Consider the following 25,632-nt stretch of genomic DNA (forward strand, 5'->3'; position numbering starts at 1 on the left):
TTTGATGAAATTTTTTGATGAAAAATGTACTTTTCTGTAATTTATTTCTCATTTGCTGATTATTTTATTAATTTGATGATGTTAATATATTACATGGGCTATTTTTTGTACATATCTAAAATGCTTTGGCATTCAAATTTGCTTTGAACTTTAAGGAGAGAGTGAAGCAGATTTTACCTGTCAGTGGGTGCACATGGCTCCTGAATAGCATAACAGTATTTGATTTTGAATTCAGTCTTTTTACCAGTGTTTGTTTTACTTTAATGCTTTATTTTAGCTTTTATTAAGTAATAAGTAATTTAAACATAAATTTGTTGATTTCAGCTTGATAGCAGCATTTCTAATTTTAATTTCATTTGTCTGAGTTTTAATCAGAAGTTCATATTTCATTTTATTTCAGTGAAAAAAAGATATGTAATAGTTATTAACAATAACAGTTTCACGACAATAGCAATACCAGTTTATATAGGCCAATGTTAAGAGTTAATTTAACAATAAAATAATGACCCCTGTTTTACTGAGGTCAGAGGTCTATAAATATTTTAATGCATGTCTTATTTATTTGCTTATGTATATCTGTGCCTATTAATACCACTGCAGAAAGAATCCGCGCACACACACACACACACACACACACAGGGACAGAGTTGTGGGGTCACCATGGCGGATGCGCTAGACTGTGCAGTGATGTGCTGCCGTGTTTGAGCTGTTACCGTGGAGATGTCACTTAGAATCTTGGCATCATCAAGTGCCAGATGTCAGGACTTGTCAGGAATGAGAGCAGGCCAGTTTGCTTTGATTTGCCAAGTGCTCAGTCATTGTTCTGGGCCATGACAGTACAGCAAAAAACAAAACAAAACAGAAACACACACAGTTGCACCATTTGAGTGAATTGGTAATTGTATTCTAACAGCGAGACAGGACAGCAAACACAATGAAGACACAACAGTAGTTTACTTAAGAGTCTTTTTTTTAGGTTTACAGTATAAGAAAAAAAAAACGTTTCTTTCATAACAGAAATTGGGATGCTTTTCAGGTTTGCTTCTCTTTGGACCAACTGTCTGTTAATAATCTCTTATTTTTATTGAATGAATTTAGTATTCACAGTAATATATATTATCTGACAAAAGTCTTTTCGCCTATGCAAGTTTTAGCAACAACAACTAATAACTTGACTTTTAGTTGATCATTTGGTATCAGAAGTGGCTTTTATCAAAAGCAAAGGCCTCTAGATTACGCTTATTTTACTAATATACAATATTATCATGCCTCGAAATATTGTACAGTATAGAATATAAAGTCATGGTGCTGTGGAAAAAGAATGAATATTGTGTGTGACTCCCATGAGCTTGGAGGACTGCATCCATACATCTCTGCAATGACTCAAATAACTCATTAATAAAGTGGGATGGCAAAGAAAGCGTTCTTGCAGGACTCCCAGAGTTCATCAAGATTCTTTGGATTCAACTGTAATGCCTCATCTTACCACAGACATGCTCAATAATATTCATATCTGGTGACTGGGCTGGTCAATCCTGGAGCATCTTGACCTTTTTTCCTTTTAGAAACTTTGATGTGGAGGCTGAAGTATGAGAAGGAGCGCTATCCTGCTGAAGAATTTGTCCTCTCCTGTGGTTTGTAATGTAATGGGCAGCACAAATGTCTTGATATCTCAGGCTGTTGATGTTGCCATCCACTCTGCAGATCTCTCGCACACCCCCATACTGAATGTAAACCAAAACCAGGATTTTTCCTTCACCAAACTTCACTGATTTCTGTAGGAATCGTGGGGCCATGTGGGTTCCAATAGGTCTCCTGCAGTATTTGTGATCATTGGGATGCAGATTAACGGATGATTCATCAAAAAAATCTACCTCCTGCCACTTTTCCAAATGATCAACTAGAAGTCAAGTTATTATTTGTTGCTCTTCCAACTAGGGATTGACGACAAGACTTTTGTCAGGAAGTGTAATAGTCCTCTGTTTTTTACAGAAAATCAAAACAATCTCTGGATTTTTCTCTGAAGTATGAGACAATGGATACAGTATAAAAATATTGATGATATTAAAAATATGATATTAAAGTTCTTTCTGACTTAAATTATTACGTTGAATCAAATCAAGTTTTCCAATCATCTCAAGTTATATAAATATGAAGTTACACTTTAAATAACTTAAAAAATGTAGTTAAAAATGATTAACTTATTAAAATGAGTAAAATAAACATAAAAATACGACCTTTTATCAATACATTTTTACAGTGTATAGTTTCTCTTGGTTTGAAAGATCATGCAAGTATAATTGGATGTTGACATTGATTGGAGTCTTTTATCTTGCTATTCTTTAATCTACTTCCACTGCACATTAGCCTTGTTGGGATGTTTTGAATTTTTGGGATTGTTACTGGTTTAGGGCACTGACAGACAGCAGGTGGTGGTGCCAAAAGACTGAGAGGAGGAGAGGAATGAGATTCAGCATAGGGCTGCATGATATTAGAAAAATCTGACATTGCCATATTTTGTTTTTCTGCAATATATATTGCGATATGAATACGATTTCACCAGAGTGCTTAAATAGCTGTTTGGAGGGAAAAATCATTCATTTAGATTGATTGGGGTGATTTTTGTAAGGGTGTGAATCATTTATAAAAAATAATAAACAAATGATTAATTTATTAAGCAAGCAACTATAATTACAGTAGAGCAAAAAATTTAAAATAAAGTAAAACAAACAGTGCTTTATGGTTTTCAAGAGAGTCGAACTGTATTCAGGTACAGAAACTGAATAATCAAATGTAAAATAAAACTCTATAATCTTTATTGTATTAATAATTCAGTAAAATTATTCTTCATTAAAGTTAAAAATGCTGTACATTATTATGCCCAAATGCTTTACAAGACATTATGCATCTCGAAATGCCTTTAAAACACATGTAAATGATAAAGTTTCACTCTGTTATGGGTTTACTTTGCAATGACTCCTCAAATCTTATGTATTCTAAATTGTTGATCAACTATAATCCCAACTCAACTTGCATATCCTGCAATAAGACTATTGTGGATACACAATTTGCAATATTGATGCTGAAATTATATATTGTGCAGCCCTAATTCAGCTTTGCAGGTCTGAATACAATAAAACATCCCAAAAACAATAAGATGATCATATATTCACTACTGTTCAAAAGTTTGGAAATATTAGTTATTTGATTTTTGATATAGAAGCTTTGGTCGCGCATTATCATAACTTTCCATGAGTTAATGTATACACAATCTACAAACGAAAGATACTTACAGCTGGAAACGACAAATGAACAATACTGACAACAACACTACAGCATTTATTAATCATAGTTCATCATTTCCTAATGCAATATTAAGATCCAAGGTTAGTTAACCTGTGAGTTAACAAGAACTAACAATGAATGAGTTTAATCACTGACATAAAAAATGATGAATAAATAAATTGAATACATGTATTGTTTGCTGTTTGTTTATGATAGTAGAAATAGTACATAAACTAACATGAACTGAACATGAATCTTACTGTAAAGTGTGACCGTAGTTTCACATTCATTTAAAAACAGTCAATTTTAACACCGTAATATTGTGATACTTAATATTATTACGATTTGAAGTCACACTTAGTTTTAAATGTACAATTCATGCTATTAATAAACCATTAATTGAGACTTTTAGCTCAATAAACTAACAATTAGGTGCTTATTAATTAGTAAGGTAGAAGTTGGTTAGGGGTAAGGGCAAGCGCTAAGAGGTAGAATTGCGCCTAAATCGCAGGCATCTACCTAATTGTCTTAACACAGATTCCCAAAAGGGTTGAATCTTTGTATACTGCCATAAAGTATGTGCCAATCTCTTGTTCACATCTCCAGCATTTATTATCGTCCAAACATCCCATTCAAAAAAGAGGAACTGGAGTGTAGTAATGCCCATGAACTATCTTATACTGTATAAATATATTGCAAGTATCTTTATCTATATCATTACTAATATCTTTTTTGCCAAATCAGTCTTAAATTTTCAATGTATTATCATTGTTGAAAAAGTTGTGTGGTTTATTAATTGAGCACAACAGAAACAGTGCTACGTGTTTATAAGGATGCTGAGTTTTAAATAAAAAAATATATATTTATTTCAAAATCGAAATCTTTTGTTACATAAATATGGATATTTCCACTGTTGATCAGTTTAATGTATAGTCTAAGAATAAAGTATCAAAGAGATATTTCACCTAAAAAGAAAAATCTATCATCATCACCCTGTCCTTGTTCAAACCCTATTTGAGTCTCTTTCTTCTGTCAAGCAAAAATATAATATTATAAAGAATCCTAGATGCTGGGACACTTTGAAAACCATAGTATTTTATTACAACCAGCATTCTTCCGATATCTTCATTTGTTTTTAACAGAAGAAAGAAAGAAACTCGTAAAGGTTTAAAACCACATGAGGGAGAATAAATGATGTGATAATTTCAATTTTTGGGTGAACAATCCTTTCAATTTTCAAACACTGCTTAAATATAACCCCCCGAAAAAGGAAAAGTTGGTTCAACAGAATGTCTGAGCTGCTCTTTTTCATTAAACAAAACCCATAGATGAAATATATGGTTTACAAGCCACACCTACTGTCTCAAATTTATATATATATATAGAAAATTATATAAAATTAAATATATAAGTTAGCTATACGTTTGAAAACGTCAATTTCAATGGATGTTTTTGCCTTGTTTTTGTTGCATTCACACAGTTCTGACTGCCAGGTGTCTCTAGCATGTAGTTTCGATCAAGTGTGCCACACGCCTGCTTTTGAATGAAGGTCTTGGCCATTAGATCGCCCCCTGGGGGCTGGCTGCAGTACAAGTCATAAAGCCTGCCTCCTCCTTCTTAATGAATGAGACTTGAGCACAAATAAAAAAAAATCATTACACTTGCTATAAAATGTCCTGAAAGATAGTTTTGGTCAATTAAGGCACTGGTTATCAAGCTGATATAAGTTCAGATCTTCGTTTTTGTAAAGAGTATGTTTTACGCAGTAATTTAGTGCTATAATAAAGGTGCGTGTCATCATGATTGATAGTTGTGATTGACAGCTTCTCTAAGCGGACCGTCAGAGCTTCGGTAGGACTGGAGTATCAATGTTCGATTTCTGTGTTATTTTACCAGGATGAAATAAGTTGTTCAGCAGCAAACTACACTTTCTGACATACAGGATCTGGTGGAACACTGTTTATTAGGTAAAGCAAGGGCTTTATCGGCCTTTATTATTAGTTTGCAGAAACATGCCTAGACATAGCGGAGAAAATACAAGTGATCGCTATCTATTAGTAATTCTTTTTACTGGTCTGAAATAATAATTAGGAAGACAAAAGTAATGTTAGCCCATCTCCACATTGATCTTCTGTAATGTTATTTGAACTTGATTTAAAGGACGTCTGTCATTTTGAGTTTTAAACATGTTATCTACTGAATTTGCTGTTATAAAAATATGTTCTAGAAACAGAATCGTATATAACAAGTAGCTGTAAATGTTATATATTATTTATATACATCATTTACTGTTGGCTTTTTATTTGAAAACTACAAATAAACATTAAAATAAAGGCAAATTCCTCGTTGCCAGATATTAACGCATCGAATTAACCAACTGAAAATGGAGGCAAAAAAACAATAAAACAATATTCTTCGCCGACGAGCGGGCGCTGCCATTTGAATCTTTTTAGCTCGAGACTTCCGGTGTCATTCACTTCCATTCACTTTTAGACATTAAAAACTGCTTGTTTCGCTGTTTGATTTTGCAAACTGATATTTCCTTATTATATTATTCTACTTGGTCTATATAGTTTTGCAAACATTTGTTTGCAGAGCAAATAGTTTGACCGTTTTCTGCCGTTTATTATTCCTAGTCATTTCTCCTTTTAGAATAAGGTCAATAGGCCTACAAGGGATGTTGCAGCAGCTGATAGACATCAGTTGATGTATTAACTTTGCTACGGTTATTCTACAAGTTGAGAAGGATTGTTTTATATAATGCAGGAATGGAATGTGTAAATATCATGTTAATATTTAGAATTTTTGCTGTATTTATCTTTTAAATGCACAATATTTCCCACATGGTAAATATATAGTTGTCTATGGTGTGGATATTTGCGTCCGGTTGATTGCTAATTAAAAATAAAAACCTTTCTGACAATGTATGTGGAATTTACTGTATATCTGTTTGTGTTTATATTTACAAGTGTTATTTCTACCCCTGTGAAGATAATAAATACCAACAACCTGTTATAAGAGAAATATTTTTGTGCTCATAACTGAGTCTAACTAGAGTGTATGACAGATGGTTTATTTTGCAGTCCATCAAGTGTTGTTTTTTATTAAATTATTAAAAGCAGCTTACACCACACAGTTTTTTTAATGAATCGTAAATTGTTAAGTGTTTTTAAATGTAGGTGCTTATATTTGTTTTAGCGAGCCTTTGTTACAGTGCAGATAGGGGCGGTCAATTAAGAAGTTCCGGAGGCGTGGTTGATTTGATGTACAAGCGTTTGGTTGGAAGCTTGATTGAGTGGCGCCGCCTCTGGCTCCATCTGGTAGTCCCTTCTCCGCATACCCAGGCTCCAATTTCAGCAGTTTTATACGACAGTTTGTGCCCGTCATGAGTTGTTTTGCATTCAAAGCATTCAATGGCGCTGTTGTGTTGTCCATATTTTTTAGTCATTGGTTTCAAAACACTGTTTCGAAGCATTGAAAAGCTCCCATCACTACTGACTTATTGACTTTGTTTCTAGTGTGCTATTAGATCTCAAGGAATAATATTTCCCCACCCAGATCAATCTCACTTCACATGAACGAGTGGTTTATGTAACTCAGCTCAAGTCTCTGAAGATTGCTTTTCCCATGACTCCATGCTGAAAATGCTCATGCAACAGCTGTACACTCCATTCAGACAGTCAGCATTTACACTGCGATGTTAAAGTCATGATCAGCCAAGCAGCCAGTGCTCTCTTAAGGAAATATGCTGCTTGTGTGTGTGTGTGTGTGTGTGTGTTAATGGCAATTGTTTTTTCTCTTTCTCAGCATTCAGCTTCACCTGCACTTTTTTGTTTTCCTTGTTGAGAGAAGATAGTGACCTTGTCAAATATGATACACACTCACCCAAACAATTATGCAAAAACATACAGACACACTCACACCAACCATCAAATGCACAATAGACACGAGTAGTGCATTGAATTATCTGAACTATAATAAGAGAGGCAGCAATTTTGCCATCAATAACTGGTTCAGAGCATTGACCGTCTGTCACTAATCAATACATTTTTTGCTGTTTTTTTAATGGTATCCAAGGCGACCAAGGCCAGAGCTTTTTGACTGGCTAATTATGCTGGCGGTGGGAGGAGTTTAAAGTGATTGATTGGCAGATGGCTATTTCTTGGGCGACTTCCATGATGTGCTTGTATAAATAATGCAGTTCAGTTAACAGAGAGCTAATTCAGGTCCCTTATCTCAGCGTGACCCTGCAGTCGCTCTGACTAAAACCCTGACGATGACAACATCCATTCACTGTCGACGAAGGAATTTATTGCGGTAACTTTTAGTCTAATGCACTTCATAAATAGCAGATCTCTTAGCTGCCTAAAACCAGAATATTACTGTATTCTTTTGTTTGTTTGTTTAAAATGAAGCTTTATTCATTTACTTTCAGTTTTTAGAAAGAAACTAGTTTTTAAAAAAAGCATAATGTATACATTTTATTACATTACACAGTCACTGGCCACTTTATTAGGTACACTTTACTAGTACTGGATTGAACCCAATTTTTTTTTTCCAATTTTAAATAAAATTTCCATAGTTTTACGCACATATAAAACTTAGTTATGTAAATTTGGCTAGAAAAAAAAATTGAGTAGTATATAGCTCATTTCAAGGTTAATGTAAACAGCAAAAATCAAAGCTTTTTTTTTTATAATATTAAGATCTCAATCTGTTTACTTGAGAAACATCCTTTTTGAAGTATTATGGGTATTACAATTTGAGATATTATATTTTGTACTTTGTTCTTAAACAGCATTTTTTTTGTTCTTGACTGCATTGCAGGTTTAACAACAGCAGCTATGGCTGAAGCTTTAAAGATACAGAAGATGAAGATGATGATGAATCTGCACAAGACTCACAACGGCTCCGAATTCGATTCAGATGAGCTGAACTCTAACGCCGGTACAGGTAGAGCTTGCGCTTGAACTGTTTGTTTGTTAACCTGTATTTGTGTTCCTGTAAAGCTGCTTGTTTAAACTCCAGTCTGTATATGTTTAAGACAGATGGTCCTGCAATAGTAACCTGGGCTTTTGGGCGAGTTGAGCCCCAGCACAGAGCTCGCTCAGGGGGCCCATGTTGAAGGGCTGTGCTCGGTTTACAGAGACTAATGGTGACATTAATGACTGCTGCCTGACTGTGCATTTAGAGAAGACCAACAACAGACAGGAGAATAATTAATCGTACACCAGACTTAGAGATGAAACAAGACATTTGCTGGAGATCTGCATGTTTGTGCGCATATGCTTTATATAAACCAGGAAGAACAACACAAGTAGCAGATTAGTAGAAAATCTACTCAAAATGGTCTCAAAATGGCAAAATGTTGTTCGAGTTAAATAGCATTGATTATTTAGAAGCATTTAGGTTAAATTCACTTATTCCTAAAAGTGAAGTACATTTTTTATGAAGTTTAATTTGCAATAGTTTAATCAGCTTTATAATGAAAATTTTAGCTTCATCAACAAAATGAAGGGGCAAATATTTGACCTTCCACATTTTTAAAAACAATTTATATTTGATTTAAAAGTTATAATCCACAAGAAATTTATATTCTACTCTACTGTATATACAACACTCAGCATATATGAGTACACCACAAATCTTAAATAATACTTTTCTTAAATAAATCTTAATTAAATATTATTAAATATTATTAAAACGTCAGTTTTAACATAAATGTTTAAACATTACTAATTTTACAGAACTAAATTAAAATGATTTCTGAATGATCTCTGACTTTTACTTTGTCATCACAGAAATAAAAAAATTATATATAAAAATAATTTGTTTCAGTAAATTATTTTTATATATAATATTTTTATTTCTGTGATGACAAAGTAAAAGTCAGAGATCATTCAGAAATCATTTTAATTTAGGTCTGTAAAATTAGTAATATTTAAACATTTACGTTAAGACTGATGTTTTAATAATATTTAATAATATTTAATTAAGATTTATTTAAGAAAAGTATTATTTAAGATTTGTGGTGAACTCATATATGCTGAGTGTTGTATATACAGTAGAGTATATATATTTGGTAAAAAAAAATTCTACAAGATTTTCAATATATTTTTTAAAGTATTTTGCTAGTAAAACCTGCTGTATTTATTTGATAAAAATATAATTACAACTGTAATATTTAGAAATATTTTAATTAAGCTAATAGCTGAATTTTCAGCAAGATCCTTTAGAAATAATTCAAATTTAGTGCTGTAAAATTAGTAATGTTGAAAATGCTTGCGCTAATGGGGAAAAAGTCAGAATAATTAAAATATATACAGTTTAAGTCAGAATTATAACCCCCCCTTTCATTTTTTTCTTTTTTTTAATATTTCCCAAATGATGTTTAACAGAGCAAGGAAATGTTCACAGTATGTCTGATAAAAAAAAATAAAAAAAAATTATTTGTTGTATTTTGGCTAGAATAAAAGCAGTTTTTAATTAAAAAAAATAAAAATTTTAAGGTAACAAAAATTATTAGGCCTTTTAAGTTATTATATTATTTTTTTGATAGTCTACAAAACAAAGCATCATTATACGATAACTTGCCTAATTACCCTAACCTGCCTAGTTAACCTAATTAACCTAGTTAAGCCTTTAAATGTCACTTTAAGATGTATAGAAGTGTCTTGAAAAATATCTAGTCAAATATTATTTACTGTCATCATGACAAAGATAAAAAAAACTCAGTTATTAAAAATGAGTTATTAAAACTAATACGTTTAGAAATGCATTGAAAAAATCTGCTCTCTGTTAAACAGAAATTGAGGAAAAAATAAACAGAGGGGCTAATAATTTAATTTAACTTCAACCGTATATTAAAAATATTTTGTATATGTCATATTTTCTTTACAGTTTAGAATTTATTCTTGTTCCTATGAGTCATACTGAATAAGTTATGTATATATAAGCAATATTGCACTCATTTCAGTGTTTGCTCAAAGCACCTCCTGCTAGACAGATTTTTCAGCATCACATGAAATCTGGAGTCTTCAAACAGATCAGCAACATACTAACTGTGGCTAAAACTAACTCAGATAATGTGCACTTCAAAGGCCACCCTCACAAGTGTTCATGAGGAAAAGAGCGCAGCGTTCCTAGTGCGAACAGCTGTGGACGAGCAGAATTTAGGAGAGAAGAAAAAAAAAGAGGCCTTCATCAGAAAGATGGAATGCAGTCAAGGAAAATCAGCATCAAGGATGACATCAGAAGAGAGCAGGGAGACAGTGAGAGATACTTTTTTTCTCCCGCGTTGACAAGTTGAAAGAAAAATTCCATGCATTATTTAACAAGATGGCCGAAGCCTGTCATACGGGTGATTGCCTGCGTTAACAGAAACAGGTGTGCGGACGGGTGTATGTTAGCACATGTGCGCTTGTTTTCACGTTTAGCAGGGAAGTCGTGTCTAGTGTAACGCACACATTATATCTCTCTCTCTGTGTGTGTGTGTGTGAGCATATGGTCAGCAGTTTTGGATCTTCACCCATCCACCCCGTTTCTCTCTCATCTCATCTGTTTGAAGTTGCCCTCATTTTGAAGATGCTGTTTTTGTGTGTGAGTGTGTGTGTTTTGGTGGGAGCGGACATGTAGAAACACACACATCTCTTCTTGTTGACTTTTAAAGCATTTGATCAAACAGTCTAGACAAGCTGACCATCTGGTGTTTATTAATTACTTGGATACTAATTACTGTAATTAATTACTGGCTAAAAATACTCAAAAGCAAGCCTCAATAGCCTTTTTATGAGGAGGTTTTTCATTGTTTTGACCTTGTCGCTGTGGCTCATTTTTTCCCCACATTCAATGGAAGAACAGCATTTTTGCGCCAAAGCCTTGTGCACGTTTTAATGTTTCTTGCTTGTTCCGTTTTCAACATGTTTAATTTGAAAAGTCCAGTGAAACCAGGAAAGAATAAAAGTAGCAGATTGGTAGAAAATGCTTTCAATATGGCTAAATGTTAAATGGCATTCGTTATTCTGAAGCATTAATGTTAAATTCAAGTATTTATCAAAGTAAAGTTTTATTTCCAGATGAATTGAGTCACATTTAAATGCTAGGACTTTAAAGTTTTAGGCTTGTGCACAAGGGACACTTTTTACTTGCGTTTTCCGTCTACATTTAATGCCTCGTGACTAAATTAAGGGAGCCAATGTGATCGTGCACACCAATGCACAAAATGGCAGGCGTAAAAACGTTTTTTAAAGAAATGTGCTCGTTTTTTCCTTTTGACATGCCTTGTTAGAGGTCTGCATATCCATACCCAACCATATCTTGCGGGATTAAATTTCTGAATAAAGCACGGGAGCGGTCGGAAACTGGTGTAATTTGAACAGGAGCAATCTAACAATATCGCTCCCGACTTCCGAGCGATCACACGTATGTATGCGTGTGAATGAGAGAGCGTGATGCTGTGTGTAGCTTGTTTGTTGCTGTCTAACCCCCGATCTAGACTATACTTCTAACCAAAAATGCATACAAAACTTACAGCGAGGGCCGCTCACTTCTAGACTTGTGTATATACACTGTAAAACCCAACAGTCAACAGTGCCAACAATCTAACTCAAAATTGACTGAATGTTAATTACACTCATTTGAAGATTTTTGAACTTAGTGTTGAAGGTAATGAGTTAATTAAATATCTCGTTACTTCAACTTAAATGAAGTTCACAGTTCTCATTTAGATTAGTTTTTTTTAACTCAAATGGTTTGTAGGAATCAGTTTCCGCAAATGGTTTGAGTTGCCTTAACTTATTGGGTTTTACAGTACTCAGTTGGTTTGAGTTCTGTTCATTTATTGGGTTTTACTGTGCTCAAATGTCTTCGTTTACTCAAATGGATTAAGTTCAAGATACTAATTTGGATTATTTTTTAAACTTAAACGATTTGTTGCAATCAGTTTCCTTAAATGATTTGAGTTACTAACTTTTTGGGTTTAACAGTGTAGGGATACACTGATATAGAACATTTGGCTTTATATTTAAAAGCCGATAACCAATATATAGGCCAATAAATACAAATTTGATGTGTTTTTATAAGCTTGAACAACAAAACAATATAAACAAAGGACGACTCATTTTCTTTTAAAATCTTGAATGGTGAAAAATAGGCATCAGGATTTAAACAGGGATGCACTGATATGGAAAATTACAATTAAAAGCCGATAACCAATATATAGGCCAATAAATACAAATACAACCAATCTATATAGATTTTTATAAGCCTGATCAACAAAACAAAACACAAATCTTACATCTGATTTTTTTTTTCCTTGAAAAATGAAATCTGCATCTAAATTTTTCTAGGAAAGGAAACTGCATGTAACGTCATGTTAATGGCATTATCGAAAACGCTCATAGCTCATAGCCAGCAATGCATATCTGGAGAGATTCAACCAGCAGAAAAAATCCATAATTTATCAGCTACAAATTATCGGCCCACTAATTCTCTTATTAGGCCAATAAAGATAACAATATAAGCATTAATCAGCCAATACTAATATGACAACCGATATATTGAGGCAAAAATGGCCTTTAATCAAGAAACTCGGAATTTCATGTTGACAGAAAAACCTGTCATCATATTCCCTACAGTGTCTTTCTTTAACATGTCAGTAATCTAAAGCAAAGCTGTTTCAGACCTCCGACCAAAAACCAAAAGGCGTTTCTATTTGAGTACTTGACACCAGAGAATATACGGTCGGCACGTGTGTGTGTGTGTGTGTGTTTGTATTTGTTTTTGTGTGTTTCACAGCCCAGCTGCAGCTCCTGTTGTCTCTGATTGCTCCTGCTTTCCCTCCTCTCATCCATCTTCATCTGTCTGATTACTGTGAATTAGCGCCCTCTCACTTACGTTAGGACTCCGGTCCCACAAGATACGCGAGCGTGTGTTGACACTAGTCTTGATTTCCATGGACGTGCGGATCGTGGCACAGATGGCCACTCTATTGTACAGTATTTTGTGTCGTGGTGAAGGGTCCAGGTTGCGAAGCTTTAATGTATCCGCAGTGTTGTTTCGTGTCGTAATGAGGCGGCTTATTGTTTTTAATCAGGTTATTTTGGTCCGGCTGTGTGAAGACCTTATTGGCTGGAGAACGTGAAAGTCTTAAGGGGCCCGACTTCATCCTGCGTTATCATTGATTCCTTCGCCACAATCTGCCACCTAAACACCATCTGCTCCCAATGGCACTGACATGAATGCTGATGATAGATTATTTCAGTTCGTCGTAGCTGCCGGTCGCTGAGCAACTTGCTATTTATCATTTCTTAATTCGCCTAAAATAACATGCGTTCTGATCACTTTTTTGGGGGAATACTTTTTTAACTGAGTTGAACTCTTTAGAGTATATTTGTTTAAACACATGAACAGTTAAAGGCATAGTTCATCAAAATATAAAAAAGATCTACTTACACCAAAATGGTTCCATGGTTTCTTTTTTTGTTGTTGAACACAAAAGAAGGTGTTCGGAAAAAATGTAAGAAAAGGACACAGTAACTACACATTCATTCATTTTCTTGTTGGCTTAGTCCCTTTTTAATCCTTGGTCGCCACAGCGGAATGAACCACCAATTTATTCAGCAAGTTTTTACGCAGCAGATGCCCTTCCAGCCACATCCCATCTCTGGGAACCATCCACACACATTCACACCCACACTACGGACAATTTAGCCTACCCAATTCACCTGCACTGCATGTCTTTGGACTCCCACGCGAACGCAGGGAGAACATGCAAACTCCACACAGAAAAGCCAACTGAGCCGAGGCTTGAACCAGCGACCCAGTGACCTTCTTGCTGTGAGGCGACAGCACTACCTACTGCGCCACTGCTTCGCCCCGAACTACACAGTAACTAGTAACTATTAACTTCCATAAGAAAAATAAAAACTTTGAAAGTCAATGGTTTCTGGTTTCCAACATTTTTCAAAACATCTTTTGTGTTCTAACTAAAAGAAAGAAAGAAAGAAAGAAAAAATAAAGAAAGAAAGAAAGAATGAAAAGGAGAGAGTGAAAGAAAGAAGAGAAAAAAAGAGAATGAACGAACGGACGGACGAACGAACAAACGAACGAACGAAAGAAAGAACAAATAAAAGAAAAAAAGAAAGAAAAAGTGTGAAAGAAAGAAAGAAAGAAAGAAAGAAAGAAAGAAAGAAAGAAAGAAAAAGCAAAAACAGAAAAAGAAATAAGGTAAAAGGTAAAAAAGTGTGAGAAAGAAAAAAAAGAAAGAAGGATGGAACGAAAGAAAGAACAAATGAATGAAAGAAAGAAAGAATGAGAAAGGAAAAGAAAGGAAAGAAAGAGGAAAAAGTGAACGAACGAACGAAATAAAGAACAAATTAACAAAAGAAAGAAAAGGAGTAAAAAAGAAACAAATTGACAGAATTTTCAGTTTTGTAATGTAAAATGTGTATTTATATAGTGCATTTATCATGTATGGCCATACACCCAAAGCGCTTCACAATCATGAAGGGGAGGGGGGGTGTCCACTCCACCAGCAGTGTGCAGCAACTACTTGGATGATGCGACGGCAGCCACAGGACAACAGCGCCAGTGTGCTCATCAGACACCAGCTATTGGTGGAGTGGAGTCAGTGATAGAGCCAATTCGGTGGATAGGGATGATTTGGAGGCCATGATTATAATGGCGAATTGACCAGGACACCGGGGTTACACCCTTACTCTTAAGAGAACTGCCATTGGATTTTTAATAGCCACTGAAAGTCACAACCTCGGGTTAACGTCTCACCCAAAAGACGGCGTCCTCTGACAATATAGCATCCCCATCACTTTTACTGGGGCATTAGGACTCAAACAGACCATAGGTTGAGCACCCCCTTCTGGCCTCTGTAACACCACTCCCTACAGCAACCTAGTTTTCCCATGTGGTCTCCCATCCAGGTACTGACCAGGCTCAGTCCAGCTTAGCTTCTTGGGCTGCAGGGTGACATGGCTGTTGCCATTTTGAATGAACTGTTCCTTTAACTGAGATTGAACTCTTTGATAATTGCACATTCTGTATCCTATAAAATGGGTCACACATACACACACACACACACACACACACACACACACACACACACACACATGTGCACCTCACATTTTGTCATATTTCCTGAAGACTTGAAGTGGAATCAACAAAAAAAAAATTAATAAATAAATAATAAAAAGTATTGATTTGAGCTAAATATGAAGCTTTACTTGTATACAAAAACAAGACGGCCATTTAAAGGATCATGTACAGTCGTATAATTTATCATACAGCTTTTGGCCACATAAATAATTATGAGTACATGAAATATTGATTTGAAGAAGAAACTGTTTTAAAATCTTTCCTGTTATGACGGGGGAATAACTGACCTATTTGAGAGAGATGTGTGTAATAAATATATATACACCACATACATTTATTTTTCATAAATGTTTGGGACCAAGCCGAGGGTGTCCCATTTTGCTGTCTGCATCAAATTAAACTCACAAAAGCAATTTAAGATGGACAGAAAGCACAATAAAGGCTAGTGTCTGCTTTCATGTTTCAAATAACTTTTCTGAACAGATGAAAACGTAACTCTTATTCTGAGCTGTACTTACTAAATGAATACAGTAAAAGAATAAGTGATTGTCTCATTTTAGTATATTTAAAATGGTGTAAAAGATCTTGATTGACAACTGGGTAAAACCTAGTAGTCTGAAAAATAGTATCAAAGTACAGTGAGATAAAGTTCAAAATAACCCCTACCATCGCTTGTGACGCCGCCGTGGGACAAAGGGATTATTAAAATGTTTTAGGTGTAAAAGCAGTTTGCAACAATGCCACCAGGGGGGCACAAAGGGATTGGATGCACACTGACAGAAATATACAGTAGCTGTAAATACCATGCTACTTGTAAATGAAGGTGAAATAACGAAACAAAGCATTATAATTCCTTGATTAATATACAGTATGAACTCATATATACTGTAACATTAGGTTGAATATATTTCAGCATATATGTACATACTGTATATGCTCAAATGTATTTATATATTTACATTCTACAGCAGGGTTGCCCAAACTCAGTCCTGGAGGGCCGGTGTCCTGCAAAGTTTTATTCCAACCCCAATCAGACACACCTGCGCTAGCTAATCAAGCTCTTACCTTTCTAAAAACATCCTAGCAGGTGTGTTGAGGCAAGTTGGAGCTAAAATCTGCAGGACACCGGCCCTACAGGACTGAGTTTGGGCACCCCTGCTTCAGGGCTTCTGCATGTTTCATTAAGTGAAATTTAAGACTTTTTTTAGACCCTTTTAAGACCTTTATGAATAAAATTTTAGACTTATAAGGGGCTAAACACTAATGACTATTTCTAATGGCCTGGTTTGCCACAAAAAAATCTATCGTAATTATTTTTTGTGACATATTAATGTGTCAAAACAAGAAAATTGTAGTTGTAAACACATTTTTTTACCATTATATTTCTTTCTTTTTTTAAATGACAAATTTAACATTGTTAAAAGTATGATTAGAGTGGAGGAAATTACATAAATAATCAAAAATATATATATTTTTTTTTGGCTTTTGGTCCAAATTGATTGAGTAAAGCTTTTAATCAACCGTAATCATTTATGTTATGAAAATTTCATGTCTATTTATAAATACTATGTCTACTCCACTTTTTTCAGTAAATATTTTTTGTTATTATCACGAGGAACTGTGTAATTGTTTTTAGTTTTCTTTCCCTGATTATATTAAGATGGATAGTTGGTGTTTGGATGGATGTCAGCCCAATTGGGTAGCTTTACTTGGACAGAGGAAAATTAAGACTGTTTAAAATGATTTAAAATGCACAACATAAACTCATTGAAATTTTAAGACCCAGCAAACACCCTGTTCAAATGGTAAAAAAAAAAAAAGTATGAAAGTGGACATTTTTGCAATATTTCAAAAGTTATCTTGCATATATGACATTTTGTACAGTTGAAGTCAAAATTAGGGGAATTAGGCAAGTTATTGTATAATGATGGCTTGTTCTGTAGACTATCGAGACAAAAATAGCTTAAAGGGGCTAATAATTTTGACCATAATTTTTTTTTTTTTTTTTTATTAAAACGCTTTTATTCTAGCTGAATTAAAACAAATAAGCCTTTCTCTATAAGAAAACATATTATCAGACATAGTGTGAAAATGTTCTTGCTTTGTTAAAAATCATTTGGGAAATATTTAAAAAAAGAAAAAAGTTAAAAGGGGGGCTAATAATTCTGACTTCAACTAAATATACAAAGTCCAAATGAACTTGTATGTCATATTTGTAATTAACATAATATCAGATTTCTACATGGTTTTGCTTGATGGGAAAATTAATAATTTTGTATTTTATGTGAAAATATCTCATCACTTTTTCTGTTTCACCATTGACTACACAGTATGCAGCACCCTGTCCTGGGAGAGAGAGAAACATTCATCACCTGCTTCAGAGAAAACCCAGCACAGCTTGAACAACTCACAGCTCAACTCTCTCCAACACACCCATCTACTGGCCAACAGTGAGTATTAACCATTCACTTCACACTCAATGTGCTTGCGGGAGAAAATTCAACCCAAAACAAAAGGCCTGTGAGCACTTTCCTACACTCTTTCCAAACAGTACCCCTATTAGGCCTATGACCACAGCATAAACCTAGTCTAATCTGATGTTGACCTGAACTATATTTGTGATTCCTTGATTACTTCTACTTTTCCTAGGACTAGAGCTGCCCTTCATGATGATGCCCCACCCTCTGCTTCCTGTTGGACTTCCTCCTGCCTCTGTTGCCATGGCAATGAACCAGATGAACCACCTTAATACAATTGCCAACATGGTTGCCAGCGCACAGGTGCACAGCCCCGTCTCCAGGCCGACATCTGCCATCAAGGTAGGACATACAGTACTGCACACACACAAACTAAAACACACACACTCACGCTGCATCACTTCTTCTGCAAGGTCGACAGGGATTCTTCACACTGTTCTGGCTGGAGTTTATTTAGATTGAGTTATTTAATTCTTGTGTTGTTTTGAAAAACTGGAAAGCATCTTTGGTGATCCTGTTAAAAAAAATGTCTGGGATAGTGGTTGTACATTTCTTATTATTATAGAAGCAAGTTTGCAATCTGTTTTTCCTTTCAGACAGAGCTGGTTATGTATATGTTTTTGATACTGATCATGTCTTGGAAAAAGAGAGCCTGTGATACTCAAAATAGTATTCATGGTTTCCACTACATTCATTCTTCCATGGCGGTTGCCACACCAAAACGCATCCCACCATGACTATATTCCAGCTTCTTATTCAAAACATTCAATCGTTGTTGTTGTTATTTTTAATAGCGGGTTATAATTGCACCAAAACGTATTAAAAGGTAACCGTAGTAGTGCTGTGCGTTATTTGTTTAACCCTTTGAGGTTATGTGCTGACTGACTGACGCGCAAGGCCAGCAAACATGACGTAGCTTTTCAGTGGTCCACTACGATATCATATTTTAAACTTTAGTTGATGTGTAATGTAGCCAGGGCCGGCGCGTCCATAGAGGCGACCTAGGCGGCCACCTAGGGCGGCAGTATAGAAAGGGCGGCGTCCGCGATACCTCCCTTACCACCCGCGTCCTCAGTTATGTCCGCGACACCTCCCTCACCACCCACGTCCACAGATATATTCGCGCATAGACTACAGAATAGAGAGGGTGGCGTCAGCGACAACTCCATCAGCACCCGCGTGTCCTCAGTTATATCCGCGCATAGGGCAGCAGAATTGAGGTCCGTGACACCCGCGCGTCCTCAGTTATATTCCCGCAAAGGGCGGCAGAATACAGAGCGCAGTGTCCGTGACACCTCCTTCCCTTCCTCAGCACCCGCGCGTCCTCAGTTATATTTGCGCATAGTGCGCCGGAAAAGAGGTCCGCGACACCTCACTTCATTTTCATAACCGGTCACTTTCGTTTTCACATTGGGATTGAGGGCGGCGTGATCGTCCTCTGCCTAGAGCGGCAGTTCAGCTTGCTCCAGCCCTGAATGTAGCTGTGTGAACATAAACAACATCTCTGAATGTTAAATGCTCAAAGTTCAATGCAAAGGGAGACCTTGGTTTTTACAGAGTTAGCTTAGCAAAGCCTACAATGAACGAATTTTGGGGACTACAAAAAAATACTTCCGGGCCTGTGAGATCACAAACGTACTTTTACCGCGCACACACACTGCGCAGCTGAGGGGCGTGGCCAGAAGCGCTGTAATGTTAGAGCAGAGATAAAGCTAAAATACGTCCAAATGCTGCTATTTCCACAGAGCTTCTTCTGTTTCTGTATTTAGGCTTCCAAAGGACACGACACAAAGACAGGAGTGCTTACAGTTCAATATTAATTATGTTCCAGAGAATTAAAAAATACATAGCAAGCATGATTTGATAAAACACAGCTTCCAGGATCTCTCCCAGTTCAATGTATTCGGTAAAAATCTCCTCAAAGAAGGAGCAGCTCCAACAAGCAGAAGCTTTAGCCTGTGAGTTTTATTTGTTAAAATTGATCATGACATGCACAGTGTCTAGCCTTAACGGTGTGTTGTAGCAAAGATGTAAACAACAGGAAATGCTGTTTGGCACCACTAATGATTTAGCTACAAATTCATATTTATCAGTCAAACAGCTGTAAACACACACTCTTCACCAGTGTGTGCGTGTCTCACTATATGCAGCTTTTCCATGCGTTCAACTTGCCAGATGATGAAGTCGCAAAAGATATGTGAACGATTCATGATACTTACACCTGCATATTCCGGATATATGTGAAAGACGTTTTGTGACGCGTTGAGTTAAAAAATACAGGAAAGCTCGCCAAACTCGTGTAGCAGCAGAAAAATCAATCAAGGCTCACACAGGTCTCATCCCACATCTAGTGCTTTATTCTTCTGTCAGCAGTGTCACGATATATTACAGAAAATAACTTAATCCGAGCATCAAAAAAAAAGAAACATCGGTCCCGCGTACTTGCATTTCTCATGTTACACGTGTCTACAGACAGTTCACACACACATACACACACACACACACAAACAAATGCGATCTCTTTTAAAGGAGCCGCACCCCATTTTCACTCATTACAGACACTTGTCAGATTTAATTTTAGAGAGCGGGCCTGAGGTTGACTGACTGTTTACACAAAAAGCGCATGCTTGACGGTCGTGACGAGAAGCCGATTTATGAATCGCAGCACATTATGACACATTACCAATCAGAGTCACTAGAGGGCGGGCCTTTCAGAGGAACTATGAAATATATCAGTCGTTTTCATGTTAGCCGAGTAGCTGTATATAATCAAAGTAAGATTTATGAAAAAATAACATAATTTTCTTCAAGTGAAACATGAGCACACATTGCTTTGCATCTTATAAACACAACCAAGCCTTAAACTTAAATTCTGGACCACCCCTTTAAGATGAACATAGTTTCCTTAATTTAAATTTATTTATAGATAAAGGTCTGAGTTTCTGTATACAATGATTTCATCTTTCTGGAGTTTATGGCCGTTTCACTTTACTTTAGGACGCATCAATGCCGCTCTGTAGGTCTATTAGAGACATTCATAAATGTTCCTAGCAAATCTAATAAATGTTGGAGACATACTCACTACATAAACACGCTAAATTGCACTTCAGCAGTGTTTATTTGAGAGCGGTCAAGAAAATCTGGGCTTGAGCAGCGTAAATTTGAGGAGGTGTGCAAGAGGTTTTGTGCACAAGCAGAGGAAATCGGCGCACAAGCAAAAAGATTTGCATGCTCGTATTGTATAAATGCGATCTTGACTTGTAATACTGTGCTTACAACATTTCTCCATTTGTCATTAAAATAACGCCATAGGTAGTTAGTAGATTTGTGTAAAAGGTCTGCCGCCACAAATGGAAAAAATCCTAGAGGAAACACATGGAATGGTAAATGCTAAAAACAGAATGCTAAATAAAATGGTAAATGCTAAAATTTTTGAAATAAAAGGCAATTTAGATATAGTCCTGTAGTCATTAAGTGAAGCAGGATCAGGATGACTTTTTTTTTTTAATAGTGGCTGAATAATAGCATGTTTAAAACACGTTGGAACCTGACCTAGCCTAAGTGAAAGATTAATAATTGAAACTAAACTAGGGCCAATAAAAGTGATTGATTTTGAAATCAACGATGCAGGTAAAATACCTGCAGGGCTTTGGAATGACTTCATCATACCCATTAACTCCATTTAATCATTTAGTGTAATTGGAGAAAAAGAGATGGAATCGCATTTCCCGAAAAAAATCGAATGTAGTGAATATTACACCCACACGACCAATCATCTGTCCCCATTATGCTTGCCTTGTTTACCAGTGGTTACTAGGTTACCAATACTACAGTCAGCTGCTCTTGATAGAAATGCACTTAATTCGCATTTTCTTTTTCTGCGAATTTTTAAAAGATTCGCTTCACGTTAGGATGGAAACCTGGTTATATTGGATTTCAGATCAACTTGTCTAATGAAGATGTGCTATAATTTGAAAAAATCGATCAATTATGAGTGTTTTATAAGACTGAACTTTGTATTTTTCATTTCAGCAGGAACGTTTTGAAGAAAGCCCCTCTCTGACTCCATCTGTTGAGGGGATTGTTTCTCAAAAAACCGAACCTTCACCACAACAAAGCAGTTCGGTTCCCAGTAGCCCCACACACCCTTACACACATTCTCCTCTAAAAACAGGTGAGGTCACATATTCAGAAGCACTGTCAGGGTATTTAATGGCGCATGTACATAAATTATTTGCAATATTAAACTACACAGCAATGTTTAAACTTAATACTTAAGTATTATTTGGTGATATATGACTGATTTGAAATCACAACAAATGAAAAATAAATATTTTCACACCCCAGTGTTTTGTGTATATGGAGACATCATAGTGCTTTATGGGGATGGCAGAGATTGGTGATTGGTGGAATTTGTCATAGAATGTAGTTTTCTGCAGAAATGCTGTAATTAAACAATAAACAAAATGTTGAATAAAATTAAATGGGTTCACTATATAAACATTTAGTTTCTATACAACAATAATCTTAAAACTTAATACAAATAATACTCTTATGCCTTACTTCATATCACCTTGCACTTAAAACAAACACAAACACACAAATTTAGTAATAAATCCCTAAAAATATTTGCAATTTTGATTATGTATGAATTATATTTATATTATAATTGATTATATATTCATAATTGATCATACTAGAAATAAAATTGATATATATGTAATCTAAAAACAACCACAGAGTTGCTGTTTTTTGTTAAAAAGGAAATTTCTATGGAAAAAAAAAAAAAAAAATTGTATAATTTGTACAGTTTTTATATGAAACCGGACCACTGTGCAAGATAGTCCACATTGGCAACCAAATAACTACACGCTTAAACCAGGACTTGTTCGGAAATGCTTAGAAGTATGTTAAAAAATAAAAATAATTGATGCACAACATGATAAAATACACATCAATGGCCTGAAATCATCCTCAACACCCTAGCCTAAATAAATATATATATTTCCCCCGTCCAGAAAATGTAAAAAAATTTAGTTTCTAGATGTTGGTGGAATTATGGAGACCCATTTAAAATGGTTTGCATCCTCCTCTCGAAGTGTGATATTACTGTTCTTTTATAATGCATACAATGTCCATAGTAAACAGCATTATATGATTTACATCGAGGAGAAAAGGATGTTACAGTAAACTAATCAACAAGCCTGACAATGGTTCTGGTGAATACACAATAAGAGCACAAAGCAATATGTGTTTGTAATAGCTGCTCACAAACTTCTCGTTTCATTCATCTGCTGTCTTTTTATATGTTTTCCCTTCTCTCTCCAGCATATGACGCTCATGATGAACAAAGGGAGACTGATTCAGCTCTGCATGTGAACAGACTTTCCAACGACAGGGGTGTGTGTTTTGCTCAACATAAACACAATTTATCAATAAAAAAGTAACAGTTTCACATAACATTACATAAAAACCTCCTCCTGACCTCCTTTGGTCTCATTATAGTGCAATTATTACACAGAACCTCTGTATTGCATTTAGTCGGGTGATGTAATGGTATAGTGTAGGTTGTAATGGGAGATTTAAGGTTCTATACAACAGTAATCTCAAAACAATTAAAATAATACACTCATGCCTTACGTCATATCATCTTGCAGTTATAAAAACACACACACAAACATATATATAAAGCTTAAAACAAGATACACTATTTGGGGGGATGGAAATATATATTTTGTAATACATCAATAAAACTGTGTGTGTGTGTGTTTGTGTGTGTGTGTGTGTGTGTGTGTGTGTGTGTGTGTGTGTGTGTGTGTGTGTGTGTGTGTGTGTGTACGTGTGTGTACGTGTGTGTACGTGTTTTTGTGACATATCAGGACACAAATCTGTATAATGACATGGGTATGACCCAGGTATTTCAAAAAGGAGGTGGAATATGAGGACATAGGTGCCGTCCTCATTTTTCAAAAAGCTTATAAATGCCACAGGATGAGTTTAATCGGGGAGTAAAGCTGCACACAGTCTCCTGTGATGGTTGGCTTTAGGGATAGGGTGGGGTTAGGGCAACACAATATACTGTTTGAACAGTGTAAAATGAATGGAAACCTATGTAATGTACCCACTTTTCACAAAAACAAACGTGTGTGCGTGGGTGCGTGCGTGCGTGTGTCCACCAGACTTCTTTTTTTGTTAATGAGCATTTTCTATCAGGCTCCTCTGATTAAGTTCAGAAGTTTCATTTTAAAGGTAATGATAGGGTTATTAGCTGGTAAATAAAATACCCTTTTTTCAAAAATGCACTTTAGACATTTCTTTGGTTTTTAACAAGGTAGATTTTCTTTTGTGCTAAAACCAGCTAAATCCACTTGTGCTTTTTTTTTTTGCAAAAAAAACCCTCTAAATCCACCTATTGAGACAAGACAGTGTGATTAGTTGAAAAACACTAAAGATGCAAATATGATGATTTTACCAAACATAAAACACATTACACAAACCACCTAAAATAATAAAATAAAAAACATAAATTTGTTAAGTAAGTGGCGGTTCATTCCGCTGTGGTAACCACTGATAAACCAGGGACAAAGCAGAAGGAAAAGGATTGAATGAAATCTGTCAAGTAAGTGCATTAATCAATAATTAATCAATCCGTCTTTCAGATGAGACCTTAAACCGAGGTCCCGACTCTCTGTGGTCGTTAAAAATCCCAGGATGTCCTTCGAAAAGAGTAGGGGTTTAACCCCGGCATCCTGGCCAAATCTGCCCACTGGCCTCTGTCCATCATGGCCTCCTAACCATCCCCATATTCCAATTGGCTTCATCAGTCTCCTCTCCACCAATCAGCTGGTGTGTGGTGTGCGGTCTGGCGCAAAATGGCTGCCGTCGCGTCATCCAGGTGGATGCTGCACACTGGTGGTGCATGAGGAGATCCCCCCCCCATTGTGTAAAGCGCTTTGAGTGCCCAGAAAAGCGCTATATAAATGTAAGGAATTAAAATTAATTATTATAATTAATTATAATAACATTAAAACTGACAATAATTAAATCTTAACAACCTGTAGTCATTTTTGATATTTAGAATTTAGATTTAATGTAAGTAATGTAAACATTTACTGTATGTAAACAATAATTTTTTTATTATTAAATTACATTAGCCCGGCTCCATTAAATAAGAAACTACATTTGTTGCTTTTAATGATATATTAGTATGTCTTAAAGTCTATGAAATGCTATGGAAGGGTTTTTAATTGTCTGTGTTATCTAATGTAGAACCAAAGTGCACTGCTTGTAAAGTGTTAACAAATTTAGTTAACTGTAACTATCCAAAAAAGAAAGACTAATCATTATTTCTCTATTTATTATTTGTCAGTTGAGCAGATTGCAATGAAGCCAGCATTGTTTGAGAAGGTTCCAGCTCAGACGTTTCCCTCAGGCTTTCCTGCTTCTTTCCTGTTCACTGACGGCCTTTCCTCTGTCGAGACACTGCTCACTAATGTTCAGGTATACTACAGCGAACAGACACAGACACACATACTGTACGCATGAGGAGGTGTAAGATGACTGGCATGCGGCCGTGTGTTTTAGGGTCTGCTGAAGGTGGCTCTGGAAAACGCACGTCTGCAAGAGAAGCAGCTTCAGCAGGAGAGGAGAGAGCTCAAGATGGAGCTGTACAGAGAGAGAGAGATGAGAGAGAGTCTGGAGAGACAGCTCACCTCAGAGCTACGCACTCGAGGTACTGAGCGAGCTTTAATATACTGTACAC

The 25,632-nt window shown here is 35.7% G+C and overlaps 1 protein-coding gene across 11 annotated transcripts in view; it reads left to right on the forward strand.

The window, feature by feature from the left end:
* dachb (dachshund b) overlaps positions 1-25,632 on the forward strand; it is a 103,954-nt gene that overhangs the window by 69,901 nt on the left and 8,421 nt on the right. For 5 of the 11 annotated variants that reach the window (XR_015475508.1, XM_087235084.1, XM_087235083.1 and 2 more), the window contains 7 exons: positions 8,113-8,238; positions 17,724-17,843; positions 18,043-18,212; positions 21,903-22,044; positions 23,199-23,270; positions 25,240-25,370; positions 25,455-25,602. Coding sequence is in view for 10 of the 11 variants with exons in the window: in NM_152956.3 (NP_694488.3) it covers positions 8,113-8,238; positions 17,724-17,843; positions 18,043-18,212; positions 21,903-22,044; positions 23,199-23,270; positions 25,240-25,370; positions 25,455-25,602 (909 nt within the window). In the remaining variant the exon portion in view is untranslated. The remainder of the gene's footprint in view (positions 1-8,112; positions 8,239-17,723; positions 17,844-18,042; positions 18,213-21,902; positions 22,045-23,198; positions 23,271-25,239; positions 25,371-25,454; positions 25,603-25,632) is intronic. The other 6 variants (XM_087235086.1, XM_087235079.1, XM_087235082.1 and 3 more) reach the window with 3 other exon arrangements.

Source organism: Danio rerio, chromosome 1, assembly GCF_052040795.2.
Source record: "Danio rerio strain M-AB ecotype USA chromosome 1, GRCz13ab, whole genome shotgun sequence".
Classification (NCBI taxonomy): domain Eukaryota; kingdom Metazoa; phylum Chordata; class Actinopteri; order Cypriniformes; family Danionidae; genus Danio; species Danio rerio.